A 14,589-nucleotide genomic window follows, 5' to 3' on the forward strand; every position below is an offset into this window, starting at 1 on the left:
TAAATACGGACGTGGTGTGTGCTCCCTCCCCCCGTCCTCACACAAAAGCTTTTCTCGTTCGTTCGTTGACTGTATATTGAATAGAAACGAACATGATCAAACTACAAAAGCAAACATGAAACGAAAGACCGAAAATAAATAAAATTTGCAAAGTAAACACACACTGGAATGACTAGGAAAAAGTTCAGTTCCGGTCAGTTGCGACCGATTCGAGTAATATCTAACAAGGGAGACAATTCGCCATACTCGGCCAATAAGAACTGCGGGATTCCTCGTTGAAAAGGAGCCGTGTTGGTGAAGTTTCCATCTAGTTGGATGATCCGACTTGAAAATTCAAGTTGTAACGTGTGATTGAGACAGCGAGTGTTCCTGGAACTCCCCCACAGAAGCGAAGACGCCATGGTTGCACCTAATCCATTGAGTCTCCACGTTAGAACGCGAAAAACGTCCAGGTGCTTGTTGCGTGTCAGAAACGAGCGGATTTGCTCAACGTCCCAGTCCAAATGACCTAGCTCCAGTCGACTAAGATTCGGTAAGATTGACACCAAATGTTCCAGTTGGGGCGTCATTAAAGGGGTGCGGAAAATTTGAAGGTTTTTCAGTTGACTCTTCCCAGACGTCCGGCGTAGTTCACAGACGTGTTCAAATAGTTCAAAACGCTCGAAACTGCATTCGTAGAAAACGAGCGATTCTAGGGCTGGGCAAAAGATGAGCAATTTTTCGAACCGGGTCCATTCCATATCTTGTGCTTCAACCAGTTGTAGACACCTGATGGTCATCCCGTTTCGTCGTAGAAAGTCTTCAAAATGAATGTCTAGCGATCCACCGCGAAAGTTGACACTCAACAGCGTCAATTTAGGCAAGAAGCCCAAGGTTTGAACGCTGTAAGTGAATGCACTGTTGAGCGAAAGCCATTCAACTCCGGGGCACATTTGCGACAGCAATTCGAGATGTCCGGGAGTGAGGAGATCCGTTGCTCCGAAGGCGACTGTTTTCAATGCAAACTTGGGAGAGACGGCTGCGTTAACGGAGCAGTACCACAATGTATCGGCTATGCTGTCGTAGAGTAAAACGCTCAGAGAAGGCAAACCATGAAGCAGCAGAGCCGCACCCGGTGGACTGACTTCAGTCTTCAACATGATGACGGTATGAAGGCGTCGACAACAAAGTAACCAAGCAATTCCTGTAGAAACATAACAAAATATTGGCTTAAAATGGATTGGAAACAATTCAATTTGTCGTAAAATACGAACCAGTGTTGGTGACACCAGTGTCATTCAATACGATGCTCTCCAAATTGGGGCAGTTTTGACCCACAACTGCAATGACTGAATCATTACACTGTTTGGGCAAGGCCAACACTCTCAACCTTCTTAGATACTTGAGGATATGACAGAGAATCCCTTGAGTAATGACAGATTGGTCTGCTCTTTCCATGTACAATTCAGTGAGATTTGTGCAAAGGGGTAGTGTCAAAATGGCAGCAATTGTCACCTACAAAAAATAAAATAAAACGTGATTTACATTTTTGACTATTTTTAGTGGTTAAAACATTTACCTGTTCAAGGCAAAGGGGCATCACAAGTATCTTTAGGTTTCTTGGAATAAATGAACCGACGTAGACCAATAACTGTCGTCCAACCCTACTTTGTTCATAAACCACGTCTATGGTATTCAACATCTGAACAACGAAATCATCCACAAGATTGCTGGGTATTTTGTTGGTGATGCAATCTCTGGCTGCTTTCATGATTTCATCTGAGCTGGCACGATGAATCTTCTCTGGGGAGTCATGTAGTCTGTGTAGTGTGCAAACTGCCCAAAAAGCAGTAGCTTGAAGACTCAGCTGCTTAAGGCTTAATACATTAAGTCCGTAATGAGGTTGAACTAAACATCCTTTCAAAACACGATGCATGAAATCTGATTCAAGTTGCATTTTCAAACAAGGCAATCTGCTTAGATATAAAATGACTGCTCAACACATTCTCCCAACACAACTTATGCTGTATACTCTTACAACACAAACGAAGGCATGCCAAATTAAGTCAAATCACATCAACAACAAAGAACAAAACGTATATGTTTGTGTAGATCTGTCAGACGAAAGCGCTCCACAGCGGAAAATAAAGGAATTACATCGTTTTTTAAAAACCCGAATGCACTTTTTTCACGGAATCTGGCATCGATGTGCAAAATTTCTGACTTCTATTTAGTTTCTCGATGATCTGGGTAGGTTGCAGGTCCACTGATTCTCCAGCTCTAAAAAGATAGCGTTTTAAACTTCAGCCACAGATAAAGACCACTTTATTGTCTTCTTAATCTATGCTTCAGCCAATAGTTGGCGTTTATCAGAAAGAGTTTTTTTTTTCCAATTTTGCGTTTTCCATGCAATATAATTCTTTATAATATTGGACACATTGCCACGTAAGTTGTTTCTTTTAGTTTCAACAAGACTTTAATAATATTTAAAAAAGAAATTCTAATGTCTGGGGTTCTACCCATCCATCCATCCTTGATTCCTTTCCGTACAGTCAAAAGTGGTAATTAAACGTGGTAATCGTGGAGGAATCTTTTGGCTCCGTCAGTAGGTGGCTACCCAGCCGCCAGATGACGCGAGTGTCTTTGAGAGGACGAAATTTTCGCCATTTTGTTCCGAAACGCCAAGTGAAAAGGTGAAAAGGTATTCCAAATTCGTTACGGAATTGCGGTGTCGATCTACATTTTCAGCATTGAAATTTAATGGTAAATTCTAGTTTGGATTTCTCAAATGTAATTAATCCTAGACCCTGTGTCCTCCTGTGTGAATTTACAGGCAATCTGGCATATTATTTCCACTTGGCCAAATAATCGATCACGTGGACTGAAACTGCGTTCCATTTTGCCGAAATGTCGTCGGTTGTTAGCTGTACCTGTTCAAGTGCACGTCTCATCTCATGCAGAAACACTACATAGGTAGTAGAGTAATTTTGTTGATCAATTTCCCTGCAATGATGCTATAGATTTTATTAGTTGGTGTTCAGGTTGGAGATCCCGTTGCTCAACTGTTGCAGAATGTGAGAACTCAACAAATTCTTAGCTCCATGGCTGGCATCATGGCCACAGTGGTTTTGTTGCAGCCAGCTGGTGAAAGGTGTGATCGAGTCAAGTTGAGCTGCAGCTGCTGCATGCATTTTATTGAGCTGGTGTTATCCTGTGAAGTGTCATTGCAGGAAGACTTTTTGAAATGGTAAGTTAATTGAATGTATTGGGTGTAACTTGGGAAGTCTTGCATCTTTTCTTTTTTTTTTTAAATTCAACTGACAAGTTAACTCTGATCTTATGTAGACAATAAGTGGTGCTATTTCTGGCTTCCAACTAATAGTTTCTGTGAAAGATATCAGAGATAGCGATCAGCTTCCTTTGAGTTAACAACTTTCTTCTGCTCAAACTAGAATAAAATTTCCACTCTGTATTGCAAACTTTTTCTAACACTTCAGAATAAGATGTACAGCATTCTCTTTTCCTAGGATTTAATCTTCATTTAAAATTTCAATTGCCAATGGAATCTTGGAAAAATGTCTGATGTTGTTTGTTTTACACGATTTCTTTTGCATCTTAAGTTTGATCATGGAAAAATAATATTCCTTTTTCCCCATAGGACTTGGTGATACTTAAAGCTATGCCTATGCTGTTCAATGTACAGTGGTTTTGCAGCTTGTTTCCAGTTGAGAGATGTCATTATGCAGCTGATACAGGATTGAAGAAAAAGAACTGAAGTAGCTGTGCTGGAGTTCTCCTGAAGTTGCTGTGCCACAGGAGTTGCAAATAGTGTTTGGTTCTTCATATAAGTTTATTTAAAGAGTAAGGAGATGATCATCCACTTCTGACTATAATTTATGTAAAACTTCAAAGTTGTAAGAAATATACAAGTCAAGTGCTTAACATGATTTTATTATAAATTTTAAGACACAGCAAACAAAAAATTTTGAAAGGAATTGCTTTATTGTCCCACCTCCACCCACAATTCCACCACATTTTACAATCACATATACATACATACACTTAAGTTAACCCGTTGGCTGCCACGCCATACAACCCGTAGGTTCTCTACTCTCTACGCGCCATGTCTGAAAGATCCATGACCAAGGTGGGACTTGCCATTGCTGACAAGTCTGGGCTGACAGGGTGACAGGAGAAGATGGAATGCACGCCATTAGGAGGCCTCTAGGAGGCCCGTGCTAAGGAGGTAGGGGAAAACAAAGGCGTGGCAGACAACGGGTTAACTAACACAAACAACAACAAAAATATTACCAACAACAAATGATGATCCGCGCTGACATTTTGGAGATAACGGAGATGTTTTGGTGTCCATCTTCTCTACGTCTCCTCTGCATTGCCTGAATAAAGACAAAACAATTGTTATTAAGTGAAATGCCAATAAAAGTTACATAATACAGATAGAAACAGTCAGATTTCAGTAGTCAGGTTTTTTAGCTCAAAGATTTAAAGATGCAATTTTTTAAACTTATAATCAAGCATGCAATATTGAGAATTGTAAACTGAACAAAGCTCACTTGCTAGTTTTTTGAAAATTTTCCGGAAGTATACCGGAAGTGACCACAGCGCCTCAACCATTGAGCTGTCGACAAATTAAACCACATATTCGTGATCTCCATGAAATTTGGGGTCGATTAGGTGTGATTTAAACGAAATCCAAAATTTGGCCAAAATCGAGAATTTTCCTGAACTATAGTTCAGGAAAATTCTCAAAACCGGAAGTACGAAAACGTACAAAACAAAACATGAACTTTACCACAAATTTGACGAGGATCACGAATTTGTGGTTCTTTTGTGCGTGGAATGATTATTTACTGAACTACTGACAGAAATGAGAAAACCGGAAGTAAAAAAAAAATAACATAATATTACAAATCTAACAAGTGAGCTTTGTTGGGGGAATAGTTATCGTCAATGTGCACTAAAAAATTTCTAAACAACAGCTGCCGAAAACTTTTTAAAGAGATTTTAAAGTAACTGAAACTGACTGTTTTGACAGCTGACAATTATCGAAAAGCCATCTAGCGTTAGAAAAAAAACGTCAAGTAACAATACGTTTGCGCGCAAGTAGGGACTGATTTCGAAATTATTATAGACACAAGTAAGTGTAATATTGGAATAGATAATCTACGAAAAAAAGTTAATTGTCGGGTACCTGGGCATAATCCCGTGGTGAGTGACTGCAGGTGTGTAACAGAGGCACGGAAGCGACGGCTGAAGTGTTCCAACTCTTCAGTGAAGCAAGACAAGTTGTATTTTTGTGTACGACGCGATGAAGCAGAAGCTGGAAAAGTTTTCGCCGGGAAGATAAGGATGGAACAGAACGTTGTTCATGGACAAAAGCCAGCGTTGGCTCAAGAATATCCGTGCCAGGACCACACGATTCCACAAAGAAACTGCGTTCTCTGTAAAAAAAAATGTTTTACATTAATGAAAATATAAAAATGAATAAAGCATATCAATCTTTACCTTTTCTTAGAAGCACACTGAAAAGTTCATGATGACAAAACCGTGAAAATGGAATTTACAGCAACCAACAGCATTACTCCACATGTTGAGATAAATTTCCTGATGCTAAAGAAAGTGTCATGAAGTATTGCAGTAGCGTGGTGATAGGTGGTTCACTTCACACTCTTCATGTCACTGAAACTCTAAGGGGAAATGGGACAAGGAAATTCTCTACGTTATTTACAAATTAACACAAATTTACCTGTAAGAAATTTAACTCTACCTATCTCTTAGCTGGGTTGCCTTCTAAACCAAAGTAAAATCAGCAGAAACAACAAACATGCTGTTGCAGGGTACACCACCAAAATTGCGAGATTCAGAAAAGATCCTATCGTCCATAAGCAAGAATACCTATGTTATGTGAAAATCTGAATTGTAATGATCTGGTAGCAGTAATGGGGAAATACCTTATCTCGGCACATTTATGTTCGACTATATGTGCTCTTCAAACATGAGTTTTAGGCTTTGACAGCATGAGATCTAATGGATGGAAATTGATTGAGCACTAAGTCAAGTAGTCAACTTGTTGGAATGACTGACAGTAGGCATCTAGAATTTGAAGAAATAAGTTGGTACAGTATAAAAATAAGAAAAATAGGTAAAGATAAACCTACATAAGATACGAAGTAAAATTTGGTATTTGAAATCACAGGAATAAGTATAAATTAGCAACAATTTGTTTCGCTCATTTCGCCTCGTTTCAGTGTTTCACCATGAAAGAACAACATCGACGACACTGGCGACATCTAGTACGAATTTTGAATAATGCACAGTTAGTCACAGACAGACATGGAGACAGTCGCTCTTTTCAGAGCCTGATTGAAGTGATTGACGAATTCGGTAAATTGGTCCACCCATTAATGTGTGAAGTTCCCTTGATGGATTTAGTCGTAATAATTTAAAAAAAAAATTGTTTTTGTTGTAGGCACCATGTTTTTGGCTGAGACACGAATTTTGATGCTGAAAGACTTGGAAACCATACTGTCGACCACGTCGAGAAGCTGAGTAACATTCTGCTTTTACAAAGGTAAAATTAACAATTAAACTGATTGAAATATATGTGGATCATAACATTTGTAATGTTTGAATGCAGGCACCTCTTAATAAAAGGAACTTAAGCCATCCAATATAGGACTTTCATCAAATCGTGCAGGCTGCATGGAAGTCACATTTACCTTTGCTGTGAACATCATGACCACACACTATTTGAAGGTGACAATCTTATCCAGTTATAGAGTTTACAATTAAAATGTGATTAAGCTTTGCATTCATTGGTTAGTTTTAACATTTTGGGTTTTCGTCAAGTCAGCAGCTATTTCCTTCAGGGTTGTTTTCTGTTATGGATTATTTAAGTGGGGTTTGTTGTATGCAAGAAAGGCAGATTCTGAAAGAAGTTTTGTTCATTTGTTCCACTTTAGAGTATCCTTTAAAGTTTAAATGAATTTGTATTTAAATCAGTCATCTAGTTTCATGTAAGTTTATTAATTTAAGTTTCCATGATAGGTATAAGATAATGTTGCCATATAATATTTGGGTTGAATGAATATTTGAAGTGATATGTAGCATATTTTTTTAAAATTTCATACAGCATTTCCAATGAAGCTGAAGATTAATTTTACTTCGTTTATAGGTTCATGTTTACGTAGCAGTGGTGTTGCTGTCCAATGTGGCGTGTTGTTGCAGCCTATGGTGGTGAAAGATATCTGCATCAAGTTGCTGTTCCTTGTGCATCCGAGGTGCTGGTTTTGTGCTACAGAAGTGACATCCAATATTGTGTTTAATTGCTATTTGTGTCTTTGCAGTTTACCTTTATATATTGAGAAGTAACAAAAAAATAGTAACACAGGGAGGTTTATGTCAAACAAATAATAAACATGTCCAGGATGGGGGAATGAGGAGGAAGTTGGGGTGGGGTATTTGGTTATGAATTACTAAAAGAAGTGAGGTATATTTTTAATGAATATGCAGTACTTGGTGATAAAATCTGTTGGTAACATATACCTTCCTGTCATCCTATACCTTCCCCACTTACACATCCATTCCTCAAACCCCATAAGCACCAGCATCAAATCCCACATCCATTCCTAAAACCCCACAATCTCCAACATCAAATTCACACAATTGTTGTATATCTATAATAAAATTTATATTGAAATAAATAAAACGCCATTGTCTATAAATTGTGTAAATTATATAATAATTCCGGAACACATGCAAAATAAACAATTCATTAAACAGAGCGTCCGGTTCAATACATTTTTTTTTGTGCGAGGCTTTTTAGAAAGCAATCCGTCACCCAATTTGACAAAAAGTGATAGTTTGTTTTCACGGAAATTGCGTCAGACGGTAAAAAAAATTTCTAGTTTAAAAAATCTCATGTAAAAATTAGCATCTAGTCTACTGGTGCAAATTGCGATTCTTTAAGCTTGATTAATTTAGATGATGTGTTAAAAGCTATTGTGGGTAGCTAAAAAATTGAACTAATCCACTTTTTCTGAATATTTGGTTTTAGATCACTTTGTTGTTTTTGGATTCTTGTGATCTCTCTTCAAAATATTCTGAAAAAGCGAATCGGTTCAATTTTTTAGCTACCCACAATAGCTTTTAACACATCATCTAAATTAATCAAGCTTAAAGAATCGCAATTTGCACCAGTAGACTAGATGCTAATTTTTACATGAGATTTTTGAACTAGAAATTTTTTTACCGTCTGACGCAATTTCTGTGAAAACAAACTATCACTTTTTGTCAAATCTGGTGGCGGATTGCTTGCTAAAACTCGCACATGCAGTGTCGGCGTAGATCCAGGGAGATTACCTGGAAATGGAAGAGGAGAGAAGAGTGCGAGGCAAGTTTTACTGGGGAGCGATTAGTCATACTAGGCTTCCGGGTTAGACTCATGACCCTCAGATCATGCGCCTTCCAAGTCCCCGTTCGACCAGAGCCCTCCCCTCCTCCTGGTTTCACAGCGGGTGAGTGACCACCGGCGGGCGTTGGTTAGTGGTTAGTTAGGGAAACGGGGCCACAGAAAAGAAGGGAGCCCAGAAATACTGTACACTTGTAATTTAATCTAACTACGCAATTTATCAGTCTTGGATTACATCATTCTCTCGTCGGTTTTCAGTTTCACGGAGTCCATGATCAGTAGTGAAGGATTACCCTGTAAGCAGAACCAACATTTAATCTGGATGACAATAATTTTCAATAAGATTGTAGCGACAAAAAGCAATACTTCAAATCAAGAGGGACTGTGTAAGAAGCTAATAGGGAGATTCAAGGGTAGCAGCCATTGGGTTAGCAAACTAGGGACCTTGACACCTTGTTGACTTTTTTGAAATAACATAACTTTTCATAAAGTCTGTCATGCAAATTTAGGAACCTGAAGGTTAGAACCTGTAAATAAAAAAATGTTTTAAAAATAAGTAAAAGAATAATTAAACAGTTTTAAGTATATACTCACGCAATATTTTTCTCGCCAAAATCACCATCTCGTCCAAGGAAACGCCATCACACATCGCGAACATCCAAAAATCTAAAGGGTAAAACTCCGTGCTATGTTGACAGCAGGGTAGTAGAAGCCGATTGGGTAGTCGAATGATGCTGGCCGCCTAAATGATGTTCATGTAGGCCGCATCTTCTCGGTCATTACCTAATGCTTTAATCAAGAAACAAAATGTAAACAAAATTTAAATTTAGTGACATGACAATGAAGTTACACAGGTAACACCAATCAGCTTTCCTAAGCAATCCAGAAGATGGAATGAGTCAAGTTCGATGACAGAACGAATGATCCGCGTTCAACGTGTGGCCATTGCCTTATTTTGGAGGGATAACCAGATGCCCCACTTTGGTCTTATAGGCAACATCTAAATAAGAAACAAAACAATCGTTAAAATTGCTATTAGTATGACAACTTTTCTAAATTCAATGTAAACACAACTTACAATGATGATAGCATGATCACAATATTTAACCTCTTTTTGTTGTTGTTGACAAATAGGGAGATTCAAAGGGTAGCAGCCAAAAACGGGTTAGCAAACAAGGAATCTTGTTGACTGTGAGTCCTTTTTCTTGAAAGGAAATAACTTCTCATTCAGTCAGTCATGCCAAATTAGAAACCTGTAAATAAAACAAAAATTCATATTAGACTGCAATTAATAAAGTTCAGTAACATGACAAGTGAACTTACACATGAAACCACCAATCAGTTATCAAAGATTCTCTAGAAGATGGAATGAGAGTCCATGTTGGGGTCGGTGATCTAGCAAGTTCAATAGAAACAGCCAATAATTAAGATTAACCCTAATGAAACATGAGAAGAATATATGTTTTAGCATGAAATAAAGCTAGTGTTGGTTTTTACGTGTCATTTCGATGACACATTCAGTAGAATACAATGAGTATGAACAAAATAGTTGACGGTAGGGGTAGGCTACACGACTTCCACGTTTCCTCTGACTGTAAGTTGATGAAACACATTAAGGTTATCCAACATGTAAACGGAATAGAACACATCACCGACAAGTTACAGACGAAATCACTCGAATTTACCTATGAATTTATTGGTAATTTTCAAAGAAAAGATAACTTAACTTTTGACAGCAAAACGCCATGGGCCCATAACTGACACAACAATCAACACGCCATCTATTTGACACGTCTCAAAACTCAGTATTTGAAGGACTGGTCTTAACATACCCATAAAACTTGAAAAGCGCATTTTTGATCGCTTACACCTAGCTTGAAATCTTGAGAGCAGTACAGGGAACAAAGTTCACTTGCTAGTTTTGTGAAAATTTTCCGGAAGTGGACCGGAAGTAAGCAATAGCGCCTTAACCGTTGAGCTGCCGACAAAATAAACCAAATATTCGTGATCTCCATGAAATTTGGGGTCGATTAGGTGTGATTTAAACGAATTCCAAAATTTGGCCAAAATCGATAATTTTCCTGAGACATAGAGCTGTATTTCACGACGGCGTGACAAAGACATATCATTATAAGAGAGTAGTAGATGAACGATGGGGAATATCAATTGACTAGGCGAAGGTAGACGAGAGAATGAACAATGGAAATAATATGCAGAGCGATGAAAAACGAGATATAAAACACTACGATGCAACGATACAGAACAGGTTCATGCAATACAATACATGCCATGTAATTACATGCAAATCCATTAAGGAGCCGGAATATTGGCTTCCTGGTCATCCCCATGTCCGCGGATGTGGCGATGAATGATGGAGACAGATCCCTGGATGGCCATCAGACGGCACTTCCTCCGGAGGCGGCGCCAAGGAGCCGGGGGGATGTTGAGGGCGACGGCCACTGCGTTGTTTGAGGGGAGCCAGGATCCCAAGGCGCCAATAACGAAGGGCAGAGTTAACCCCAGGCAGCTGTATTTCTCTATTTTTCTGGCATGGCCGGCGTCGAGGGACTCGGGAGCGTCGAAGGTGATGGTGAGATCAATTATTGTTGGTGGGTCGGTCGAGGAGATGACTATGTCCGGCCTCAGGGTTGAGCCAGGGAAGACTCTGTTGACAGACGCTGCATGGCCGGCCCTGGTGATGGTTTTCACAATTTCCGCCAGTACGAGGTCGTGTCGGCGGCCAATGGCCGGAAGATTACTGCGGCAGTGGCTGGTTACGTGAGAGGTAGTTTCGGCATCAACCTTGCATCTCCTGCACTTGGTGTTGGGAGCAGAGCAACCAGGATTCCCGAGGAGCGGAAGCAGGCCGAGGCGGCTCTTGTGGATGAGATTCCACTCGTTGAATGAGAGGCAGGTCCGATGAGATGAGAGGCGGGCAATGTCGTTAGATGGGTCGAGTAGTAGCCCCCTTGCTACCCTGCCCTGATGCAAGGCATTTGTGAGGGAGATTGTCCAGCGTTTCCGGATGACAGAGCGGAGGCCCCTTACAGCTTTCAGCGAGAGGCAGGAGACGTCGTCGGCGATCACTTTGGTCGATTCATCGCCGGATACATCGATCCTAACTTCAAGTCTTCGTGCTGATTTCCTGGCACGGGACCAGGTATTGGAGCCACACCTGTAGAAACGGGTGTCGTGGAGTCCGCCTTCTACCGAACCAGAGAGGTAGTTAGAGAGGGGCAGCGGATCAGGCGGCTTGCCGTTGAATCCCCTGGAGATGTTTTGGCTGAGCTGGGCTCTGGCAGTGAGGCGGACCACCGGATCGTTGCTATCGAGGAGTTGAGCGGCACGAGCGATGATCCAGATGTCCGAGTCTTTAGCCAGTTGAGAGGCACCTAAGCCGCCAGCCCTGCGATCGGAATAGAGGAAGCCATTATGTGCAGTGTGGGGGACGTTGGCCACGAAACGGAGGAATTCGGCACAGCGAGCATCCATCTCGTCGAGAAAACCGCGAAGGACCCTCCCTGTGGCGAGATGGTGAGAGAGAGACGGCAGTAGGTGGGCTCTGTAAACCTCCAGTTTTTGCCAAGGAGCCAAGTCTGAATCGGCGACCTTAGTCAGCTTGTCGGGCAGATCACAGACGGGTCGAAATGTTAGACGAGTGCCCATGGGGACTCCTAAGTAGCACTCGCTCTCACCTTCCTCCAAGCAGCGAAGAGAGGTGCCATGAATGTGCAGGAGAGATGAGTTGGTGGCCTTACCCTTGGACAGGGAGAGGAAAGAGCATTTTGCGACGTTGAACCTGAGCCCAAGTTTCGCTGCCACAGCAAGCATGGCGTCAAGAGTAGGCTGAAGCTGATCAGGAGAGGATCCGATGAGGGCGACGTCATCCGCGTAAGCAGTGGCCTTCAGCAAGGAGCCGAAGAGAGTAAAGCCATGGTTGGTAGGAGCCTTGGCGCAGCGGATGAGGGGCTCAGCGGCAAGGTTGAATATGATGGAGCTTAGCCCATCTCCCTGACGGACACCGGACGTGGGTTGAATGGTGACCAGTTCCTTGTTGACAACAAACTGGAAGATGCTGTTGGTGTAGATGTCAGTGAGGATGTCACGGAGCTCTGTCGGGATCGGAAGACTCTGAAAGAGTTGATGGAGGAAATCGTGGGGGAGCGAGCCAAAAGCGTTGGCAAGGTCAAGCCAGCAGATGGTAAGTCGGCTTTTCTTGAGCTTGGCCTGTTCGATGGCCGATTCCAGCAGCATGGTGTGTTCTTGTATTCCATGGACCCCAGGAAGGAAGCCCTTCTGCTCCAATGACAACCAGTCATTGTCGGACGCGACTGCGGTAAGGCGGGATGCAATGGAGCTCGAGAAGAGCTTGTATATGGTGGAAAGCAGAGAAATGGGCCTGAAATTGCCGTAGTCGTCAGTAGGGCCTTTCTTGTATACCGGGATGGTGCGAGCCGATTTCCAACAGGCAGGAATGCCGTAGAGCCAGACCGCAGCGTAGAGGAGCTCGAGCAGCCGCCCAAATGGGTCCAGACGGAGAATGTCTTTGTATTCGACGCCGTCAGCTCCAGGAGAAGTATTGGAGGCCCGTTTGAGCTTGTATGCGACCTCCTGGCTCGATGGTGGAAGAGAGAGCAAGGAGAGGTCGTCATCGGACAGAGGGGCCCAGGAGCATGCGTCGTACGCGGCTTTCGCTACCATGACGTCCGCTTCCGGAGGGCGAGGCTGCTCATAGGTGGCCTTGAGGAAGAGTGTGGCGGAGTCAATGGAGCCGGTGTAGCACTGCGATGTCTCGCCCAGAACCTTGCGTACGGCCCTCTTCGGGTATCTTTTGAAGAGAGCTTGGAGTTTGCTGGCCGCCTCCCATCGCTTGGCATTGTTCTTCTGACGGATTCGCTGTTGTTGCCTGGACTGATGCCTATTCGTGTTGGACCTTTGAGGTGACGTACGTGGAGGACGAGGAGGTCTGGAGGCCTCACTGCTAGGTGGGTCGTCCTTTGAAGTGCGTGAGTGCCAGTCGGCAGCGAGATCAGATGCGATCGTGTCCAACTCCGTCCTGGAGGAGCACTCGACGATTATGGGAGCCCAGTGTTCGTAGAAGAGGTTGGCAGGAGATGAACCGTCTTCATCGTCAGGCAAGCTGCCGTCCAGATCGTCTACTCCTAGTTCAAAGGAGGGACTGGAAGCGCCGGAGTTCATGGTAGGCGAAGTCACGAGAGGAGAGTGAGGCGAAGAAGTTGGCTGGTGTGGAACGACGACAGGGCCTTGGTGAGGATCGCATGCTGGCAGATTGATGGTAGGTGGAACAGGAGCTCGTCTTGTCGCTGGAGGCGTTGGCTGTGGCCTAACGTGTGAAGGGAGAAGAGCCGGATGTGGAGCATCAATGCCTGCCAGTGGGAAGTTATCCGTAGGAGTGATGGTGGGTGGAGCAGGGACTCGTCTGGGCCTGCCAGGTCGCATCGTGGGAGGAGAACAGCCCGGATGTGGAGAGGGGATCCAGGAATCATCCCCTGTCTTACTAGAGGATGTGTGCTCAGGCGACTCGTAGTAGTTTGGCGGAGTAGTAGAAGGAGCCGGTGTAGCAGAGGCGGTTCCCGGAGAGACGCTGCCGGCCGCTTCCACCAGGGCACCGTGCTTTTCGGCCCGTTTAGCAGCCGCGCGGATGACGGATGGGTAGCATTGCGTGGAGCAAAACTTCTTGTTTTTGTTGTGGCAGATGAAGGATTTGCTACAGGCGCTGTTGGCACAGGCTCTCTCCATGTTGGCGTGAAGGTAAGATGGTCGTGACGTGTCGTACGATCCCGCACGGTTTCTTCTTCTCTTTTACGGTTACTTCATTGGCTGGCATCAGGGGCTGGAGTGTCCAATACGCTAGCTGTGCCACGATGAAAAAGCCAGATGGAAAATTGCCGTATGGATCTGTAAGCTTTGAAAGAAAAGAAAGACAGCTGGCGCCTCGCTGGTCAGTGAGTTGTAAATGGCGTATAAATTGTCTTGCCCAGAGCTGGAAGAAATATTGAGAATATCAAGAATGTCAAATATGGGATGCTTCAGCTGCTTGCATTGGCCTTCGCAGTTGATGTTCCCAAACAATCAATTTCGACGACTCAAGTCCAGTCTTCTTATGCACGCGAAACACCGTACAGCGATACCCCGGTAGCAGCATCCATCTAGTGGCG

General features: G+C 42.9%; 2 protein-coding genes and 3 long non-coding RNA genes across 8 annotated transcripts; 2 read left to right on the forward strand and 3 right to left on the reverse strand.

The window, feature by feature from the left end:
• Positions 1–57: 57 nt before the first annotated feature.
• Positions 58–2,110, reverse strand: LOC124201970. The gene is made up of 3 exons (XM_046598235.1): positions 1,559–2,110; positions 1,254–1,494; positions 58–1,183 (listed from the first exon to the last, which is right to left on the reverse strand). The coding sequence occupies exons 1-3, from the start codon at positions 1,934–1,936 to the stop codon at positions 195–197; spliced, it is 1,608 nt and encodes a 535-aa protein (XP_046454191.1). The 5' UTR covers positions 1,937–2,110; the 3' UTR covers positions 58–194.
• Positions 2,101–3,918, forward strand: LOC124201975. 3 transcript variants are annotated; one of them, XR_006877824.1, is made up of 5 exons: positions 2,101–2,424; positions 2,532–2,742; positions 2,813–2,952; positions 3,000–3,226; positions 3,638–3,918. It is a non-coding gene; the product is annotated as an uncharacterized LOC124201975 (long non-coding RNA). The 3 variants fall into 3 exon arrangements; XR_006877823.1 differs by having other exon boundaries at positions 3,010–3,226; XR_006877825.1 differs by having other exon boundaries at positions 3,021–3,226.
• A 2,393-nt stretch (positions 3,919–6,311) lies between these two features.
• LOC124201976 lies at positions 6,312–7,724 on the forward strand. Of its 2 annotated transcripts, none has more exons than XR_006877826.1 (4): positions 6,312–6,384; positions 6,470–6,571; positions 6,638–6,756; positions 7,175–7,724. It is a non-coding gene; the product is annotated as an uncharacterized LOC124201976 (long non-coding RNA). The 2 variants fall into 2 exon arrangements; XR_006877827.1 differs by having other exon boundaries at positions 6,384–6,406.
• Positions 7,725–9,245: 1,521 nt separating this feature from the next.
• On the reverse strand, positions 9,246–9,793 carry LOC124201977. The gene is made up of 3 exons (XR_006877828.1): positions 9,734–9,793; positions 9,489–9,663; positions 9,246–9,410 (listed from the first exon to the last, which is right to left on the reverse strand). It is a non-coding gene; the product is annotated as an uncharacterized LOC124201977 (long non-coding RNA).
• A 927-nt stretch (positions 9,794–10,720) lies between these two features.
• Positions 10,721–14,170, reverse strand: LOC124202871. Its single transcript, XM_046599362.1, has one exon. The coding sequence runs from the start codon at positions 14,168–14,170 to the stop codon at positions 10,721–10,723; it is 3,450 nt and encodes a 1,149-aa protein (XP_046455318.1).
• Positions 14,171–14,589: the final 419 nt, after the last annotated feature.

The sequence above is a fragment of the Daphnia pulex genome, chromosome 9 (assembly GCF_021134715.1).
Source record: "Daphnia pulex isolate KAP4 chromosome 9, ASM2113471v1".
NCBI lineage: Eukaryota > Metazoa > Arthropoda > Branchiopoda > Diplostraca > Daphniidae > Daphnia > Daphnia pulex.

Excerpts from the sequence above, each read along its gene's own strand:
- LOC124201970 (XM_046598235.1), bottom strand. The coding sequence starts at position 1,936 with ATGCAACTTGAATCAGATTTCATGCATCGTGTTTTGAAAGGATGTTTA. Across the intron at positions 1,495-1,558 it reads TGCCCCTTTGCCTTGAACAG|GTGACAATTGCTGCCATTTT; the intron begins GTAAATGTTTTA and ends TATTTTTTGTAG. Across the intron at positions 1,184-1,253 it reads CACTGGTGTCACCAACACTG|GAATTGCTTGGTTACTTTGT; the intron begins GTTCGTATTTTA and ends ATGTTTCTACAG.
- LOC124202871 (XM_046599362.1), bottom strand. The coding sequence starts at position 14,170 with ATGGAGAGAGCCTGTGCCAACAGCGCCTGTAGCAAATCCTTCATCTGC.